We start from the raw sequence: 21,887 nt of genomic DNA, 5'->3' as shown, positions 1-21,887 counted from the left end.
GAGGGCGGAGACTATCACATGCTTCCTCCAACACATGTGTAGCCAGCCCACCACTTCTTTTCACCTGGCAGCGCGGACTCTCACTGGGAGAGTGTAACGTGTGGAAGGGTCACACTACCTCTCATATATCCTTCCCTTGCTGTGCAGGTGCCCCGACCGAACTGTAGGAGTTGCTGTTTACAACGACCAGGACCCACCCACGCCGGCTTCCCACCCGCTAACACTGCGAATTGTGTTAGTATGGACGGTCGGCCAAGCCGGAGGCACCACAGCCGGATTCGATCCCACTGGCTCTGTGGTGGTAGACAGACGCTTAGTCCGCTGCGCTACCCGGCCGCTCCACCTTCTCACTCTTAACACATTGAGTGCCACGCCCCTTCCGGGAAGTGACCTGGCCTTGCCGTCCATTAAACCCATGTAAACGTATTTGTAGTTTGTAGAGCTAAACCTATATTTTATAGTATAGCTATGGGTCTAATAACGCTGTCGAGTCTCATTGAGCTGCTTCTGGTCAACGTGCAAAAAACAGATTATTTTTTTTATCCGTACATTTCCGTTTTATACCGTTTTGAATATGAACATAGTCCGGCCGCTTCTGAGCAATTCCAGTGAAAAGACACAAAAACAGCGTTTTTGTGTAATTCAATAAACACGTTGTCATTTTTCGCCTGATTATCGGATCTTCCTGAAATCAACGCTAGATCATCACTATTATCCTTTGTCGTGCACGCATGCAATGTGGTTTCGACCTCCTGCACCCAACGGCAAACAGCCAAACAGCTATAACACAGATAGCTTCAATAACTGTAGAAATAAATATCAGATCAACGCAAGCTTTCATATATGGTGTCCTTACCTGGGCCCTATTCCCCGTACCTGGTTCAACTAAGTCGATCAAAAGTCCCATTATCCAGATTCAATTAACGGGATGTTTGAATCCAGGCTTTCCCTGTTCCTCGAACGCTGATTCACTCTCGTTAATTCTAACCAGACTTGATGCTCAGGATAAGTGCGCGCGGCCGCCTCACCTGAAAAGACAGCAAGTGTCGATCGCAGAAATCCTGATTTTCTAACGGCATTGATTGATTGATTTAAAACTTTATTAACACTTTCACTGCCACTCACGAGTTTTCTCTGAATTATTAATATCTCGTTGAAAGCCACTCACGAGATTTCTCTGCATTTTTTTTTTCTTTTTTAGCGATCTGAAATCATATTGCATTACGCGAGCCTACCCTAGTCTACCCGAGAGCCGCCGGCGATCAGATGTGGAAAAAAGCACCCCCTATCGTCTCCCAGATGACATAAGGGATTTTGAAATGGATGGGGGAAAAAATCCTGTACTCCACATTTTCCAGTCCACTGATGCAGCCGGGGTCAGAGTTCATTCTGGAGCCTCTGAGCCCCGCGGAATCATGTACTGCACTGTACACACGTTGGATCTATACACTTATCGATTTTTTCTAATGGTGATCAGGAATTGGAATATACCAGTTGGATACCATCTGATGTCAGGTAAGGAATCTATGTTATCAGTGTTAGGATAATCAGACTCATTTTGATGAAGATATAAGCTGTTTTGTGAAATGTCCTCTATCGGTTTCACTGTAAAAATCCAAGAGGAAATGAACACGGCGATTATCCGTGCGCGGCTCGAATGTGTTTGCGTGCACGTATAATATTGATCATCTAGCGTTTATTTGAAAACGATTCATAAATAGGCCGACAAATATCAACGTTCTGGAATATTCCAGTAAAAGACGATTATCATAGAATGGCCCAGAATAGCCTGTTTTTTTACCTCAAAACGGGTGCTTTTCAAAATGCTCTCAAACGGAAATGAAGCGATAAAAAACCAATCTGCCTTGACAGCACTGACTGGAAAAGGATTCTTTGATAAGCGACGGGCAGATTAGACACATAGCCATAATTTAAAACATAGATTAGGCGATATTAACGCTAACATTAAAGTGGATGGTGGCATTCAAGCGCTAACTCTGGCGCCACCTCGTGGCACTGAAAGTGTTAACAGATTGGAGAATGGGTACAATAAAGCAGGGGTTCTCAACCTTTCTGCTGCCAAGCACCCCTGTGTTCAATAAAATATTCCAGGGCACCCCTACATACGATAAATACTTTTCCGGTCCTGTCTTTTTTGCTACAATGATGACAAAAGTGCTTGCTTTCAAAATAATGTTTATTTAAGAAACCGGGAAACACATTTGTGTGTATATGCAGGCTATATAATGCATTATTAACAGGTGTTTCAGGTCTAAATGGCTTAGTACTGTTGACATTACACTGCTTGTAGTAGTAAAAACCCTAAGGTAGTGTAGGTTGTCCTCCTTGGGTTCCTATAAGTCCCAGGTCAATGTCTGGCAGCGACAGCAACTGCTACCAGACATTGACCTGGGACTTATAGGAACCCAAGGAGGACAACCTACACTACCTTAGGCTTACTGCACCTTATGTGGATACTGTGATACTGTGAATAATGTATATTTCAGTGGATACCGTGATACTGTGAATAATGTATACTCAGTAGATAGTAAATTATAACACTACCTTATGCATACTGCACCTTATGTGACACTGTGAATAATGTGAATATTTCTTCAGCTAGTCAGATAGTTAATTATATTGACCATATTGACCAAATTGTTTACACTGCCTGTGTTGTTTTTACTACCTGTACACTGTGTTGTTGTTTTACTACCTGTACCCCCCCCCCTCCCCCCCATGCTGCTATGATGCCTGAATTTCCCCAAGGGGATCAATAAAGGAATATCTTATCTTATCTTAAATCAAATAGCATATTTCTTTAAATAAAATTACAGAAAATTATCACTAAAGTGCTATCTGTTGCAGCTGCACACTTTTCCATAAAAATAGCATATTTGGATAAGTTTGACCATTTCTCAAAAACTGAAAATCATGTATTTTTTTTAAATACAGAAAAGGATCACCAAGTTACCATTTCTCAAAAAATATAAATAAATACAGAAAATAAGCACTCGTTCACTCAGTGGAAATGTCTAGCTCAATGCGAGGTCTGCTGCTGCTGGCTAATAATACGGTCAATACGTGGGGAGATCGTTGACAAGGCAACACGCATGTCATCCTCAAGGCTCAACTTGGCCCTATATTTTGTTTTCAGAGCTGTCATGGATGAAAAGCCAGCTTCACACAGATATGTGGTGCTGAATGGTATCAACACCTTAACTGCTGCATCATGAGATACTTAGTACTCAGCACCACACTCTGAAACTAGCTCTCCAGGTGGTATCAGATGAGATTTCAATGAGTTCTTCCAAGAGTTTGGATGGAGATGTGTCAGGAAGCTTTGTCTCAATGTTGTCTGTAAAGGTTTTTTTTATCCAGAGTAACTTGGTGATCCTTTTCTGTGTTTTATTAACACCAAGTTTCATAATGATTTTCAGATTTTGAGAAATGGTCAAACTTATCCAAATGTGGTATTTTCATGGAAAACAGTGCAGCTGCAACAGATAGCACTTTAGTGATAATTTTCTGTAATCCATTATTTTTTTTTTTTTTTAATCTCAAGGCACCCCTGGCAGCTCTCTGCGGCACCCCTGTTGAAAACCGCTGCAATACAGTACGGCCCAATAGCCTCGCCGACAAGTTAAATGCATAATCTATAGGCTAATTTTAAGTCCCTTATTACCCCAATCAATCAGATTATATTTCTTTAAATGTGCCTGCTGGCAGTAGGCTTAATTTAATGGAATGAATAATCGAATGAGATCTTGCTAGCAAAAATAATTAGTTAAACTCTTTCAGAATAAGTAGTATAAGTAATAAGTAAGTATAATGTGCTTAGGTATCATGTAGCCTACTATATAAATACATGGTTCCCAAAGTTTTCAAGGCGCGACTCCCGAAATAACGTGTCAGAGAGGGAGTTGGAGGCTATATACAGTTTCACTATTAATCAGGTTTTAATCTGTTTCGGACATCATCCATACATGCATTGAATTGATTAACCTTTGGTTTATACCAGTCATGTTCATCACCCTCTTGTTCATCATCAGATAACAGTGCTTGAACAGATAAATGCATTTTCTCAAATTCATTCTACAAAACGTCAAAGGCTTGCAATTGCTCATTCATTTGATCAAGTCACATCACGTCATCAAATCCGTAAAACAGCGCATCTCATCAGACATTTTAAACCCAGTTACAATATCACAATAACGTGAGTGACAGTGATGCAATTCAACAATCCAGATTCAGATTAATTCATATCCACAATCCACGCATAAAGACAGTTCAATTTATGCTTGAATGAAACACAATTTGGGCGCTCCGCCGCAGATACATCCACAGCGAAGAATATGAAACTAATCAGAGTCAAACTCCCGATAGGTTTCATTCATTAAAAATATCCCAGCGGGATTCACATTTGCAATGCGCCGCGTTATTAAAATAACTACATAGTGTTTGTCGCGATAGCAAGGGCCGTATCCGTATAACTTGCATTATTTAGGACAAAGTAAATTCATAGGCTGAATTAGGGCTGGGCGATAAAACGATAACGATAAATATCGCGATAAATTATTTCCTCGAAATAAACATGAAACGTGGTCGCAAAGTTTCGATATATCGATTTTCCAAGTTTGGCTCCGTTCAGCCTCGGCTCAGCACACTCACCACTAACAACCAACGTTACGTGATGACGTCCTTACGCACCACAGCTGAGCTCAGGACTCAAGGCTGCTAGGATACTTAGCTTGCACGTCGCTGTTTTTATATATTTACGTGCCGAGTATGTGTGTGGCGAGAATTCTGATGCCACGGTTATAGTAGTGTGTGATATACGGTGGACGTCGTTGCAATGCATTGTGGCGGAACAGAGTATTTTAGGGATATTTACTAGTACATTGTCATGGAATAATACATCGCTTGTAAACGAAGCTGGCTAGGTTAACTAGCTTGCACGTCGCTGTTTTTATATATTTACGTGCCGAGTATGTGTGTGGCGAGAATTCTGATGCCACGGTTAGAGTAGTGTGTGATATACGGTGGACGTCGTTGCAATGTATTGTGGCGGAACAGAGTATTTTAAGGATATTTACTAGTACATTGTCATGGGATACATCGCTTGTAAACGAAGCTGGCTAGGTTAACTAGCTTGCACGTCGCTGTTTTTATATATTTACGTGCCGAGTATGTGTGTGGCGAGAATTCTGATGCCACGGTTAGAGTAGTGTGTGATATACGGTGGACGTCGTTGCAATGTATTGTGGCGGAACAGAGTATTTTAGGGATATTTACTAGTACATTGTCATGGGATACATCGCTTGTAAACGAAGCTGGCTAGGTTAACTAGCTTGCACGTCGCTGTTTTTATATATTTACGTGCCGAGTATGTGTGTGGCGAGAATTCTGATGCCACGGTTAGAGTAGTGTGTGATATACGGTGGACGTCGTTGCAATGTATTGTGGCGGAACAGAGTATTTTAGGGATATTTACTAGTACATTGTCATGGGATACACAGTACTGCTCGCTCTGGCTAACGTGCGCGGACTGATGACGACATCAACTCGAGACATTCACAGCCGAAAAATAAGTCTATTAATAGCCCGTCCATCGGCGCCGGGCATAAAAAGTTAATTAAACTTGACAGACATTATATCGACGATAATTATCGATATCGAGTTATATGAAAATAATTTTATAATTTTATCGCGATAACGTTTTTGGTCATATCGCCCAGCCCTAGGCTGAATATGATTTATATTACTTTACATTTCAAAAGCCCCCTCTAGAAGAACGAAGCACAAAAACATAATTCAGAATGGTATAATGGGATCTAGTCTAGACTGAGAATTATTTCAGGAAGCGAGCTGAGATTTCTTTGCGAGGGTGTGGCCATGCAGGTTATCCAGCTAAAACTGAACTAAACCCTGCTCTGGAGCAGGTTCAAACTTTCTGATCTGTTACCATGGTGATTTAGACAATCCGACGTCGGGGAACGGAAAGTTCTGGCTTTAGTCAAGCTATGCTGAAAATTATCCGGCTAACTCAGTTAGCCAGGTACAAGGAAGTTTCAAGTTTCTTTAATAGTTGTCATACAGAAGTACAGAATACTTTTATACAAAATGCTTCTTACTGTTTCGCTCCAGAGACTGTGTTAGACAAGATAGTATGAAATAAAAATAAATATAGTATAGCATGTAAAATAGAAGTGAAAATAGAGGTCACAGTGTTCAGTATAGACATATGTACAATGTTCGATGCAGAATAGAAGTAACTGAGTTACCATACAATATACAATATACTATGCAATGTACTAATATACAATACTATATAGTGCAGAGCAGAAATGGGATGAGGTACAATTTAGGTACAATTTACAGTAAGGTGTGCAAGTTGTAGTGCAAATCCTTTACCAATAAATATAAAGTGTAAAGTGTGTTTAGGTGTTCTAAAGTGTGTAAAGTGGGTGCTGCAGTGAGTTGCCCGTTTAAAGTGAGTGTGTGCGTGTGGATGTGTGTGCTGTGTGCATTTGATGGTTGCTGCATAGTGTTTATTGTTCGTTGAGCAGCCTGATGGCCTGGGGATAGAAGCTCCTTCTGAGTCTTTCTGTGCTCGCCTTAAGACTCCGGTATCGCTTGCCTGACGGCAGCAGTTCAAAGAGGCAGTTGTTCGGGTGGCTGGAGTCCTTGATGATTCTCTTAGCCTTCCCCCTGCACCGCTTGTTGTAAATGTTCTGGAGGGTGGGAAGCCCCCCTCCAATTGTGCGTTCGGCTGAACGTGTCACTCTTTGTAGTCTGCTACGGTCTTGTGCAGTGCTATTCCCAAACCAGGAGGTGATGTTTCCAGTCAGGATGCTCTCGATTGTACATGAGTAGAAGTTCCTAAGGATCTTCTGACTGACTTGGAACTTCCTTAGGCGCCTGAGGAAGTAGAGGCGTTGTCGTGCCTTCTTCACAACACTGTCAATGTGTGTGGTCCATGTCAAGTCCTCGGATATGTGGGCTCCGAGGTACTTGAAACTGTTCACTCTCTCAACCGGTGCCCCGTCGATGCTGAGGGGGCTGTAGTCCTTGACCCCCGACCTCCTGAAGTCCACAATCATCTCTTTTGTTTTGCTCTAGTTCAGGGAGAGGCAGTTCTCCTGACACCACTGTGACAGATTCTCTACCTCTTCCAGGTAGGCCCTCTCGTCGTTGGCAGAGATCAGGCCCACCACTACTGTGTTCAGGGCCTCTGGCAAAAAAAAGAATCCAATAATCTCATCGCCATTCCAGTTATCCACAGCGATCCTGTCCCCGACGTTGTTGGGCATTGCACTTCAACGGGCGGGCGGGGTCAGTAGTCCAAACCATCCCTACAAGCGTGTGTTTTGCAGGAGTGTTTAGGACCCGCCCCCATGCCGCAGCTCGGTAGAGAAAATAAACTAACCCGTTTCTAACGGGGTGCAATAATGGCGGAAGGCGTTAGAGGGCGGTATAAGACCGTCTGCCAGCTCAGACACACTCAGAACAGTATGCACAAGGTGCCCCGCTGAATTATGAATGGCAATAGATAATAAAAGAAATACCGTGACAGAAACGTAGATCTACGTGAACGGCACCGGAAGTGTTAACTGTTAACCGTTAACCGTTTTTGTTTTGTTCCGTTTCTTTTGTTGTTTACACTGTAAAGCGTCTTTGAGCAAAAACGCTATATACAGTAAATTGAATGTATTGTTATTATTAGGTATGAGGAAAACCTTGGTTAATAATAATAATAATAATAATAATTTATATTCTCCTTTGGTTCATTACAATTTACTCAAGCATAGTAACAGACACAATATTTCTGACACTGGGAATACATTCCCTGAGGTGCATAGATGTCCCTAGTAGAGATACCAAGGCAAATGGACCTTGTAGAAGTGGAGCAATCTTCCATTTACTTGGGTATGTATTTTTCGGCGAATTTTCTGAAAATATGGCTAGGACTTAAAGGAACACGCCAACATTTGGGGAAATTAGCTTACAATCTTCTCCAGAGAGAGACAAGAAGATAGATACCAGTTTCCTCTGTGTGCATTCAGTAGAAAGCTATCTGTCTGCACATTAGCTTAGCTTAGCACAATGAATGGAAGCGGACATGACCGGTTAGCCATCGGGAGAGGTGTTAGTCGGACAATGCCTAAGCTAACCGGTCATGTCCGCTTCCATTCATTGTGCTAAGCTAGGCTAACATGCAGCCAGATAGGTTTCTACTGAACGCACAGAGAGGAAACTGGTATCTATCTTCTTGTCTCTCTCGACGGTAAGCTAATTTCCCAAAATGTTGGCGTGTTCCTTTAAGAGGTTAATCAGGGACTTCCGGTATGGTGAGCATGACGTAAGACGTGCTTTCCCTCTCTCCCTCATGTCTTTTAAAATTCCGCGTTTTAAGACTCCAACCCTTCACAGTTCTTTTTATATACAAGTAGCGATACAGCTAACTAACTATTTGGCTTCACAAAGATGACATCCAAGATTCCAAAACCAAAAAGGGGCGATGTTCAGAGAGAAGAGGAAATGGACGACGTTGTTAGCAAGGCCTGGCTGGCTACCCTGCTTCTGAGTTTAGAAAAGCCATTACCACTCTGGAAAATAAACTTGACCAAATTCAATCGGACGTGGCCGACAACAGACAGCGGGTCAAGTTCCTGGAGGAGAATGCGGAATTTGTAAGCGAGAGAATGGCGTCGCTGGAAGCCGAACTGAGTACTAGCCATGCTAGGCTAAAAGCTAAAGCTGAGGACCTCGAGGCTCGAGGGCGGCGGAACAAGATCACTACCAGAACAAATTGAAGGCCCAAGACTAACATCCTTCTTCGCCACCCTTTTATCCCAGGTTTTGGGGGCAGAAACCCTCCCTACCCCTCCGGAATTGGACCGCGCACACAGGTCGCTAGCAGCTAAACCGAAGCTAGGTGAAAGGCCTAGGCCCGTTATCGTCAGGTTCCATAACTATCAAACCAAAGAACGGTTGATCCGGGAGGCCAGAAAGAGAAGGGCAGAGATGCTGTACAATGGTCAACAAATTGCTTTCTATGAGGATTATACCCCGGCTGTGTTGGAACAGCGAGCACAACTTTACAAACGTGGGCTTAGGCCTAGCCTTCTGATGATTACGGAGAAGAACGGGGACAGATTACGCTTGATGACTGTGGGCGATGCTGAAAGGTACCTCAAGGCTAAGCTAGCCTAGCATGGACGGCTATCTAACGAACACCTAGGGGTAAGCTAGCCTGGCACCGGCAGCAATGGACAAGAAATGTAAAATGCACAACTGAAATTATAGACATTGGTTGGACTAAACTGTTCAGTCACAGTAGACCTGACACTTACACTTCATGGGGAGATACTATTAACGTTAGTTGGACTGATTTTTTAAACAGAATTTCATACTTCCCAAATAGCCGACGCTGATTCTGTTTATTTTTTTTTAATTCTTTTTATTATCTCTTCTTTTACATGAGGCTCTCTCTCATTCAAATTGCACACGTTCCCTTTGTTTGAAGGCCACAAGACAAATAGACTGGGTCAAATTGACTAGATAATGAAGGTTCTATGTACATGTTTCAGTAGTACTCAGCGCGCTGAATGATACATATAGATAAACCGGGTTTAAATTTATTAGACCATTCAATTAGGTCTAACAAACACCTCGTGGCTAAGTGAAACCAGCACCGATAGCAATAGACATGATTACGACATACTAAATGTGCGGCTGAAATTACAGATTTTGGTTGGATTACATTGCTTAGTCACAATAGACTGGCCACCTATACTTCAGAAGGGTAATATTATTAATGTCAATTAGATTGATTCTTTTAAAGGAAATCTCATGTTATTCAGGGTGCCAACCATGACCTTGTAACGATTTACATGCCGTTTTCTTTTGCTTCCCTTTTCGTATTTTTTTTTATTCAATTTGCCTTTTCTTTTTTATGTATTTTTATACATGTGACTCTCTATGCATGGTGAACCTATTCAAGTTGCACACGCTCCTTTTACTGTTTGAAGGTCTCAATACAAACAAGCCGGACAATATTTACTGGGTAATGGAGGTTTTATATCAGGGGTGGGCAATTATTTTTCCCAGGGGGGCCGAATGAGCAACTGAAATATGTTAGAGGGCCGGGCCAAAATTCCAAACTCAATTATGCATAATATACATTTTATTTCTATATAAAAAGCAGTAAATGGCATTGTTTTGACCCCTGGTAAGAGTGTATGTTATTATTTGGCAATTAAAAGGTGAGGTTAGCTTTCAAAAATATCATTTATTCAAATAGAATTTATTTCCAAAATGATAAACAAAATGTGAAACATTAATAACAGGGCATTTTGAGTTTCATATACTATTGAAACAAGGATTTTCTTAGCTTTCTAAAGACATCACATCATCTTATAGCCAAAATAAACAAGACATGTCACTGAACTGTGTAAAGAAAAGTGTCCCAGTTTTGTAGCCTTTTTTACTTTACATGCCTATATTAAACATTTAATGTTTTCAGAACTGTGCAAAAAAAATATCAAGTGTCCCATTTCACTTGTTATATTTCCACATTTTAGTGTTCTTCAGTTCTTTTTTTTTCATTCAGTGTGAGAAATCCAGTCTCTGTTGAGCTTTAACAAGTCCATCAAAGTCAGGTTGCATGTCTGAGGTGGAGATGAGAAGCACAGCTGCCAGATGTTCATCAGTGAGAGAGGATCTGTACCTGGACTTGGTAAACGTCATGAATGACTGAGAATGTCTGTTCACATATGTAGGTGGATCTTCCAACATCCAACCAACATCTTCTGAGCATGTCTCCTCATGTTTGGAAAGTTCTTCTCCTTGAGAGCAGAGTAGAACTCTAGCAGTGATGCTGACTTAAAGTGCTCTTTCAGTAGTGAATCAGACTGCAGGTCAATGAGTTCAAGCTGAACAACTATCAACACTGCAGGTAAAGGGAGAGGAAACCAGCTGTATTTCATTCTCAACCATTTTGAAATTTTGAAAACGCCTTGAAAATGCATCATGCAGTGCTCCCAACATGGATGAGTACCTGTGCCGGTGATCAGCTGATGGTTTGACTTCTTTCAGGGTTTTCATGTGTTTGAGATTGTTGCTGCCTAGTTGCCTTGAAATTAATTGCAACTTTGTCATGAAGGCTTTCACATGGCTATGCATTTCATGAGCAAAAATGCCCTTGCCCTGCAGTTGTGTGTTCAGTAGGGATGGGTACCGTTCACATTTGAACCGATACGGTACCGGTACCTGTGAATCGATACCGGTACCCAACGGTACCTTTTTTCTGTACTTTAGTCTCTAAAAAATCTACTTACCTCAGTTGTAAAAAAAAATATCCAAACTTCAAATAACCACACTTTCGACCGTTTTCGGCTTGCCCCGACTGCTTTGTTGTTGAATCAAGTAAAATCCTAGGTAAGCGTATATTGTGCGTGTGAACGTTGACATGAAAAGAAAAAAGTACATTTTTTTTTCTTTTCTAATCATCATGTAATCTTTCGCGGCCGGTCAGAATCATCCCGCGGGCCGGATAGCCGTACAATGCCCAGGTCTGTTTTATATACATGTTTCAGTAAGTACTCAGGGTACTGACTGAACCGACTCAAGTTGTACACGCGTCTTTTTTCTAAGATACAGGTTTCCAAACTACCAAATGTAGCTAACCAAATTACTTTTCTATACATATTTTAGGTACACATTGATGCCCCTGATCCGTGTAACCCTTGTAACTGCGTAAACCTCTTAATTATTATTATTTTATTCTTTAATTTAGAAAAATTAGCGCCTTTCTCAACTTTATCAAGGTTTCACAATTGTTATGTCCCTTGTCTGCATGATAGCAGGGGCTAAAGACGTTCTCTTCAAGCTGTTATAGGTTGGAAGCTAACTTTGCTTATGTTCACTAAATTATAAGTTAACCTAGGCACACTGAAGCGCCTAAGTATACCCGTGTACTTAACTTTTTATGGGTCACACTCCTGAGTGAAAGCCATCAGTAGCACTTTTACGTCTATGCTCTAGTGGATGAGCCCCGAGTCCAATGTTCCCTCTAATTTTTTTTCGGTCTGAGCAAACACTCAAACCTCCTGAGCAGACATCAGCAACTACTGAGCAACATACGTCACCTGCCGATTAACCGGTTAGTTGATAAGCGGCGGTTTGTAAAAAATCTGAGAATCTTAATTTTCCTCAATGGCTAACATAAAAATGAGAGCTGGGCCGTTAACGGCGTTAACGTGCTGCGTTAACGCTATACTAGTATCGCGCGATAATATAATTAATGCATTAATCTAAACAAAAAAAGAAAAAATGTTTTTTTTTTTTTTTTTACATTTTTTTTTTTTTACCTTTATTTACCCAGGGTAGGTTCGCTGAGCACAGATGCTCTTTTTCAGGAACGCCCTGCTTCACATTCACACAGTTCCATTCACACCTGGGAGCTGCCCAGTACAACCACAGTTGACACCATTGGCCACTGAGCAACTCCACTGGAGCAGTTGATTCAAGCCATGTCACATAGTTAAAGTTTGAAATGATTCTTTCTGTTTTGCTCCTGAGAGTGCTAGATACTGTACTGTACTGGTAATATTATTTATTTGTGTTAACTTGAAATGTCCAAGTATTAATAGGAAGGATACCATAGGAGGGGGCAGGGATAAAATGTATAATGATTTCATTACTGCTTTTCTTTCCCAGAAACATCTATGTCAAAGAATCTTTCTATCTACCTATGTATGCATATTGCAGATGTGCTTGTTGGTAACCTCCGGGGGTGGGATGGGAAGGGAAAGTGGGAGGGGAGTGGGGAACGGAGGGGGGGGGGAGAAATGGGGGGGGGAATGGAAAATGTATAACATGTACAACTGTAATGTTTAACTCACTGTTTTCCTGAAATAAAGAAAGTAATTTAAAAAAAATTAAAATAGGTTAATCAATCATGTTCTGTAGCGTGTGCACAGAAAACGCGGCTTAACCTCGTTACACGCCTAAAGGAAGGGAGAGGCTTCCTGCAGGTCCTCACCTGGCTGTGGTATATAAACCTAACCTCTCCCCCTCACCTGTACAGCCCTGTAACCCCTCCCCCTCACCTGTACAGCCCTGTAACCCCTCCCCCTGCCTCACCTGGCACTCGTACAGCTTCTTGCGGCCCTTCTTGGCCCCGGCTCCGTTCTGACAGGCCGCCATGTGGCACTTCAGCGTGCTGTTCCTGGCAAAGCGCTCGCGACAGTCCGGACACTCATAGGGCTTCTCACCTGCAACACACACACCAGAACACCAGGATGTTACAACCAGGGGCGCCTGGGAGAAATGCGAGGCCCTGTGCGAGATTTAAACGCGAGCCCCCCCTAAAAGGCAAAACAAATTAAAATAAAAAATATAATTTTTTTTTTCATACAGTCAACATATTCTTAAATAATAGCGCTGCCCGAGGCTAGGCAGGATACAGTCAACATATAGCAAGAGAGAGAGCGAGAGAGAGCTCCCGTTCTACAGTCAATATACAGTGTTATCGCTGCACAGACCCGGCAATGCCCCTGACCCTCCACCAGAGCAAGGCCAGAGAGAGAGAGAGAGAGAGACACATTGGAAAGAAACAACCCAAAACCAGAGCAAATTGAAATGCTATTTGGCCCTAAACAGAGAGTACACAGTGGCAGAATACCTGAGCACTGTGACTGACCCAATACTAAGAAGATCCTTGACTAGGTACAGACTCAGCGAGCACAGCCTAGCCATCGAGAAAGGCCGCCATAGGCAGACCTGGCTCCCAAGCGAAGACAGACCCACTGCACACAAGATGAGGTGGAAACCGAGCTCCACTTCTTAACAACCTGCCCACTATACCAAGACATACTTTCCACAAATTGCAAACACCCAAAGAGACTTTGAAAACATCGACAATAACTCAAAACTCTCATACCTACTGGGAGAAATACAAGAATGTGAAATAAAGCCCATTTGAATTGAAGAGAGAGAGATAGATAGAGCATGTCTGTGTGTGTTAGAAAGAGAGAGAGAGAGAGAGAGAGCATGTCTGTTTGTGTGTGTGTGTTAGAGAGAGAGCATGTATATGTGTGTTAGAAAGAGAGAGAAATATATAGAGAGAGAGCATGTCATTTTGTGTGTTAGAGAGAGATATAGAGCATGTCTGTGTGTGTTAGAAAGAGAGAGAGAGAGAGCATGTGTGTTTGTGTGTTAGAGAGAGAGAGCATGTCTGTGTGTGTTAGAGAGAGAGCATGTATGAGAGAGATAAGCAAAGATGAGCCCCTAAAGGATATTCAACTTTTAATGGAAGAACAAAACAGAAGGAAAAGATAACTTCACAAAGGCAACATGAATATACATAGATCCAAAAGGACAAAGATCAACACTTAAATCCAAAGAGAAGAGGGTCTATACCAGAGAAAACAAAGTAGCAAGGAGCCAATGGCCGACATCAGCTAAATAGGCTAACTGCAAATAGAATAGCCAGGTACTGACACCAGGCCACACACCGTTAGCTACTACAACAGCTAGCCGGCCCGTTTGGCTCAATATAACGTTAGCTAGCCGGCCCGCTTTGGCTCAATATAACATTAGCTACAACAGCTAGCCGGCCCGTTTGGCTCCCGAGAGAGAGAGAGAGATATATCCATGGCGGGAATAGAATAGAGTGCATTAAAAACTCACCAAACGTCCAAGAGGATGGAGACAACCGCATGGAGTTGACGAAGTTCATCTGCCGAATGACCGTCCTCTTCATCTTGGCATAACAATGCTGCATGCGCTCTCTCTAGGTTAGCTAACGCTAGTTAGCCTTTAGATAAGCTAGCTACTAGCCGACATCATCATGGCTATCCCGACTGAACCACACGTTAGCACTCGATATTATAACGTAGCTAAAGCTAACTAGCTGTCCCTGCCTTTAGCTAAGCCGACATGGCTAGCCTGACTGAACTGTCTAACATGCAACAACTTTCATCTTCAGTCCATCTGCCGAATGACCGTCCTCTTCCTCTTGGCTGGCATAACTAAGCATAACCTCCAAAGCTGCACGCGCGAAATAGTCAAACGCAGCTGACGCACGCCGGCGTACACATGATGTAACCCCTCCCTTCGTTGAAACCAATAGTATGTCTGCTGCAGAGCCCCAGAGCTCCAATAGTGAGTATGTCTGCTGCAGAGCCGCAGAGCCAGGAACAAGTCACACACATTCTACAAACGTGTCTAATGTGAAATATATAAGCATATAAGCAAAACTAGATTTTAGGTCTGTGATGAAAAAGGCCTCGCGGGAAGGGGGGCCTCGCAAATAAATAAATAAATCAAAAATAAATAAGGCCCTGTGCGACCGCACTGTTCGCACACCCCCTGAGGCGGCCCTGGTTACAACCTGCAACACACACACCACACGGAGAACACCAGGAAGTAGACTCCACACACACGCCACACTGAGAACACTAGGAAGTAGACTCCACACACACCACACAGAGAACACCAGGAAGTAGACTCCACACACACCACACGGAGAACACCAGGAAGTAGACTCCACACACACCACACGGAGAACACCAGGAAGTAGACTCCACACACACCACACGGAGAACACCAGGAAGTAGACTCCACACACACTGCGTCTATACTTTCCGTAGCCGCATTTCTGCAGACCCCTCTCTGATTGGTTGAGCGAAGCCCCTCTCTGATTGGTTTAGCTCGTCACGCGGCAAAAGGCGAGCGTAATGTTATCATATCAAGATAAAAAGAAATTTACTACCAGATGCACATTGTAACATTATATAACATAACGTTATGTTATTTCGCGTTCATCTCATGCACCTTGTTGTGTATCCTGTTTTTTTCCCCTCATTATTATATTCAGAGTTAATTATATTGTTTACACTGTCTTTCTTCTATTATAACCCTGCCCATTTGATGTTCCCAAACATTTTGGAAACATCATATTCAGAAAGTATCACAGAGGGGCGGTCAGGTGGCGTAACGGAGATTGCGTTCGTCAGCAACCAACGCTCACAGCTCCGGGTTTGTCACCAGCTTGGCTGGCCGTTCACACTAATACAATTGGCAGTATTAGAGGGTGGGAGAAGCTGGCGGGGTGGGTCCGGGTCGTTGTAAACAGCGACTCCTACAGTTCGGTCGGGGCGCCTGCTAAGCGCGGATAGGATCTAAGTGGGATAGTGTGATCCTTCCACACGCTACGCCCTCTCAGTGAGAATCCGCGCTGCCAGGTGAAAAGAAGCGGTTGATTGGCTGGACGTGTGTCGGAGGAAGCACGTGGTAGCCTCCACTCTCCCAGACCGACTGTGGGGGGTAAGTGCGCAGCGACCAGGAAGGGGATTGGGAATTGGCATAACGACTAACATTGGGATGGGAGAAAAATCGGAGGAAAAAGGAGGGGGGAAAAGATCAATAAAAAATAAAAAATAAAAAAGTATCACAGAGACTTCTATTGACCAAGGAATTAGTTATTATTAGTAAGACACAACATTTCAATCAAACATATAATAACATGTGTTTCATCATACCAACTGATCCTGGTGTGACAATACCTAACATTTAGATTAACCCAGTTAATGCCTTAACTAGACAGTTACAATGTAACATTTAGATTAACACAGTTAATGCCTAACTAGACAGTTAGAAGAAAGCAGGAAGCCAGCACTCTCAGATTCAAAGTTTTAATTGCAGCCTGGAACATACATGTTTCGGAACCAATGTGTAACTAGACAGTTACAATATAACATTTATATTAATTAACCCAGTTAATGCCTTAAGAGAAAGAGTCTGGTGGGAATGTCACTTCGGATTGCCGATTGCTACGGACTTTACTCCTGTTGGGAAACGTATAGCGATGGTCTGTGCTCACCACACGAGCCGGCGTCTACCCCCGAGCTTCATTTGACCAATCAGAGAGGGGCTTCGCTCAACCAATCAGAGAGGGGTCTGCAGAAATGGGCTCAACCAATCAGAGAGGGGTCTGCAGAAATGCGGCTACGGAAAGTATAGACGCACACACACCACACAGAGAACACCAGGAAGTAGACTCCACACACACCACACGGAGAACACCAGGAAGTAGACTCCACACACACCACACGGAGAACACCAGGAAGTAGACTCCACACACACCACACGGAGAACACCAGGAAGTAGACTCCACACCAGGGTTTCCGTTAGAAAAAATTGTTGCCGGCCTCAGTGTCCGGTAGATTTCAATCTACCGGTCAAATGAGAGAAATTCCGGTCAGAGTTTATTGAGCTTAAAAACAATTGATAGGCAAAAGAATGACAACAAAACAAAAGAATGACATCATCAAGGCATGTAGATTTATAATATTTTTACTTAAAACTAGGCTACTTTTGCGTATAAAGTCATTATATTCCAAATAAAATAAGTCCCGAGACTCGTGCTGCTGCCGACTTTAAATCAAATAGGTGTCTGTGGGCAGTCGCCCGACATTAATAAACAACAGTCTGTTATAATCACATTTTTATGAGCTAACGAATTCCGTTATATTGGACATTTGTATTAATTATATCAAGCAAAGAACTGAGAAATTTGGCAGAGAGAGACGGCAACATTATCGTGGGTTTGCGTGACGACTCTCTCTCTCTCCACCTCCCAATGACTTATTTGCGAGAGTATGTCGATGCAGAGCAGCAAATTCAGCTGTTATTGGCTCTTTTCTGGGAACCGCACAGCAGCGCCCCCCACCCAACATTGAATTGAAAATGGCTGAATTGGAGTACTGCTGGAGTACTGCATTGTGCTGCTGCTGCTCCGGCTCTGCAGCTTCACAAAAGTTCGCACACCCAGCACTAAGCTCTCGCTGACAACGTTGTTGTCATTATTAGAAGCAACGATGAAACAAATGTAATGATTGTTTCGTTCATCGCATAGGCTATTTAATTTTAGCCTATTTTAATACAATTCAAATAATCAAATTGTGCTTAGACTCAGGGAATTATTTTCACCGGACATTAAGACCGGAGAGATTAAATATGTCGGACTTCAACAGATTTTGCCGGTCAAATACCGGTAATTACCGGCTAACGGAAACGCTGCTCCACACACACTACACGGAGAACACCAGGAAGTAGACTCCACACACACCACACGGAGAACACCAGGAAGTAGACTCCACACACCAGGGTTTCCGTTAGAAAAAATTGTTGCCGGTCTCCGTGACCTGCAAGATTTCAATCTACCGGACAAATGAGATTCATTCCGGTCATAGTTTATTGAGCTTTAAAACAATTGATAGGCAGGCTATATAAAGAATGTCATCCTCAAGGCATGTAGATTTATAATAGTATTACTTAAAACTAGGCTACTTTTGCGTATACAGTCATTAATATATTCCAAATAAAATAAGTCCCTCGATACTCCGTGCTCAGGGAGCGAAATTAACTTTTTGACTCACCGGCCAGTGGCGGGTAGATGGGAAGAGTCTACCCGCCAAGCATATTTCTTACCTGCCAATATATATTTTATATATACAATTTTTTTTTAAATAAAATATATATTATATAATCATACTTGTAGTTGTATTATCTGCGAGACATCGCCACCACGCAATAAGTCAAAATGCTTGCTATCTGCAAACAGCTCCACTGTCTGTTTTGGCTGTGTTGCTCTTCTAGAAAAATAATCCTTTCAGGGTTGCCTATTGAAATACTGTACACTTTCCTACTGTACACTTTCCTGATTAATTGAAATGGGGGACCCTGATGTAAACAAGACAAAAGTCTTTCTCTGGTCTGCATCCCCTTAACAATTGTGTGTATTGAGCTGTACTGTATTGTACCCATTCTGCAATCTGTTAATAAAGTTTTCAATCAATCAATCAATCACACCTCCAGTACAGAAACATTGTTTGAGTTTGCGTGTCAGGTAGACCATTGATTGACAGTAGAGTCTGCCAATTACATCACATCGCTTGCACTCCGGTGCTGCAGCTGGACCCATTGCCCACCTCTGCTGTTGATAACGCTAGCCAAGTTATTATACACACAGATACACAGTGGGCCAGTGACTTTGGTGTAGGGGTGTAACAATGCATCGATCCTAAGGGGGAAATTCAACTGCATCGATTTGAAAATGTTAGAATAGATTATCGCAATTTTAATGTGTACACGTTATGTTATTGTCATGTCCGTTACAGCCAACACACCGACATACGCTACTGCATCAACGTTATGATTAACAAAGCAAGGCATTCGTTTTGTTGCATTAACGTTATATTACTATTGCTATCGATAAATCTAGGTGTTCTAAAATCTATTGCTATTGGTAAGAGAGACTATAATAAGTTGGTGTCTCGGAAAACGAGAGCCCTGATCGCGGAGTTTCAGGAAGTAAACAAGAAAAATTAGAGCTTCTGATTGGTCATTTGCTTTATTTCCCATGAAACCAGTCACTTCACTCTACTGTGATTGGACCGTTGGCTTGAGTGCAATGTGGGACTTGTAGTTTTTTAACGATCTCGCAGCGGAGGAAAAAAAAGACGAGAGAGGCTATAATCTGTATTCGCACAGCGTGCGCGTAATTGATTTTTACCGTTCGCATACAAATATTTTTAGGGGCCTGCTTATGAACTACACGTCTACACGCCACACGGCGGGCAGCCCTCTAAGTGTCATGCGCCAAAGGTAAAAACAGACCGCCCCTGGCGGGCGGCGGGCTTTAGTTTCGGTCCCTGTCCGTGCTGCTGCTGACTTGAAATAAAATAGACCGCGTATGTGGGCAGTCGGTCCGACACTAAACAGCAGTCTGTTATAATCACATTTTTATGAGCTAACGAATTCCGTTATATTGGACATTTGAATTAATTATATCAAGCGAAGAACTGAGAAAGCAGAGAGACGGCAACATTATCGTGGTTTGCGTGACGACTCTCTCCACCTCGCAACGACTTATTTGCAAAGAGTATGGCGCTGATTCAGCTGTTATTGGCTCTTTCTGGGAACCGCACAGCAGCGCCCCCCACCCAACATTGGCTGAAAATGGCTGAATTGGAGTACTGCTGGAATACTGCATTGTGCTGCTGTTGCTATGGCTCTGCAGCTTCACAAAAGTTTGCACACCCAGCACTAAGCTCTCGCTGACAACGTCGTTGTCATTATTAGAAGCAACGAGGAAACTAATGTAATGATCGTTTCGTTCATCGCATAGGCTATTTAATTTTAGCCTATTTTAATACAATTAAAATAATCAAATTGTGCTTAGACTCAGGGAATTATTTTCACCGGACATTAATAATAATAATAATACTTCGTTTTATATAGCGCCTTTCAGAGGACCCAAGGTCGCTTTACATAAGGGGGGGGGGGGGGGGGGAGATAACAAGTCAACAAACATAGTGGACGGACACAACACATAAAGTGAGAAAGTTAGGGGTTGAAGGCCAGGTTGAAGAGGTGGGTTTTGAGCAGTTTTTTTTAAATTAAGACCGGAGAGATTAAATATGTCGGACTTCAACAGATTTTGCCGGTCAAATACCGGTAATTACCGGCTAACGGAAACGCTGCCACACACACACCACACGGAGAACACCAGGAAGTAGACTCCACACACCACACAGAGAACACCAGGAAGTAGACTCCACACACCACACGGAGAACACCAGGAAGTAGACTCCACACACACCACACGGAGAACACCAGGAAGTAGACTCCACACACACACCAGACGGAGAACACCAGGAAGTAGACTCCACACACCATACGAAGAACACCAGGAAGTAGACTCCACACACACCACACAGAGAACACCAGGATGTAGACTCCACACACACCACACAGAGAACACCAGGAAGTAGACTCCACACACACACACCACACAGAGAACACCAGGAAGTAGACTCCATGTTACAACACACAGGGAACACCAGGAAGTAGACTCCATGTTACAACACACAGGGAACACCAGGAAGTAGACTCCACACACACCACACGGAGAACACCAGGATGTAGACTCCACACACGCCACATGGAGAACACCAGGAAGTAGACTCCACACACACACCACATGGAGAACACCAGGATGTAGACTCCACACACACCACACGGAGAACACCAGGAAGTAGACTCCACACACACACCACACGGAGAACACCAGGAAGTAGACTCCACACACACACCACACGGAGAACACCAGGAAGTAGACTCCACGTTACAACACACGGGGAACACCAGGAAGTAGACTCCACACACACGGAGAACACCAGGAAGTAGACTCCACACACACACCACACGGAGAACACCAGGAAGTAGACTCCACACACACCACACGGAGAACACCAGGAAGTAGACTCCACGTTACAACTAGTGTTGTCAAAAATATCGAAAAATCGATACATATCGATTCGGAATATTTAAAACGGTTTCAATACTCATTTCCCGAAATATCGATATTTAATTATTCATATAAAAAAATTATTGGTGTTCTCCGTGTGGTGTGTGTGTGGAGTCTACTTCCTGGTGTTCTCTGTGTGGTGTGTGTGTGGAGTCTACTTCCTGGTGTTCTCCGTGTGGTGTGTGTGAGAATACTAGGATGTAGACTCCACCGTCTCAAGAGAAGAGGGTTTAACTCCTCCTCCTGAAGAGAGTTCAATTCCTCCTGAAGAGAGTTTAACTCCTCCTCCTCAACAGGGTTTAAATGTTCAGTTGCTATCGCTATTAGCTCTATCTTTAATTTTTCAAAATGTACAGTTGCTATTGCATGCACTCATCTGTGTTCCACTACACACATGAGTGCATGCTTACCAACTGTCCGTCTGCAACACTACTATCACCAACATCTAAAGGCCTCTGCATGCTACAGAAACTTCAAAGCAACTTCAACACAACATCGACAAAGC

General features: G+C 42.9%; 1 protein-coding gene across 1 annotated transcript in view; it reads right to left on the bottom strand.

Annotated features, from left to right (window-relative positions):
• Nucleotides 1–21,887, bottom strand: part of znf131 (zinc finger protein 131) — a gene marked incomplete at its 3' end in the record, with an annotated part of 68,713 nt that overhangs the window by 8,451 nt on the left and 38,375 nt on the right. Inside the window, exon 8 of the mRNA XM_084323173.1 lies at nucleotides 13,150–13,280. Coding sequence (XP_084179299.1) covers nucleotides 13,150–13,280 — 131 coding nt within the window. The remainder of the gene's footprint in view (nucleotides 1–13,149; nucleotides 13,281–21,887) is intronic.

This window comes from Notolepis coatsorum, assembly GCF_963971535.1.
Source record: "Notolepis coatsorum genome assembly, chromosome: 10".
In the NCBI taxonomy this organism is placed as follows: domain Eukaryota; kingdom Metazoa; phylum Chordata; class Actinopteri; order Aulopiformes; family Paralepididae; genus Notolepis; species Notolepis coatsorum.
The sequence above is the reverse complement of the archived record's forward strand: the minus strand, read 5'-3'. Positions and strand labels throughout refer to the sequence as shown.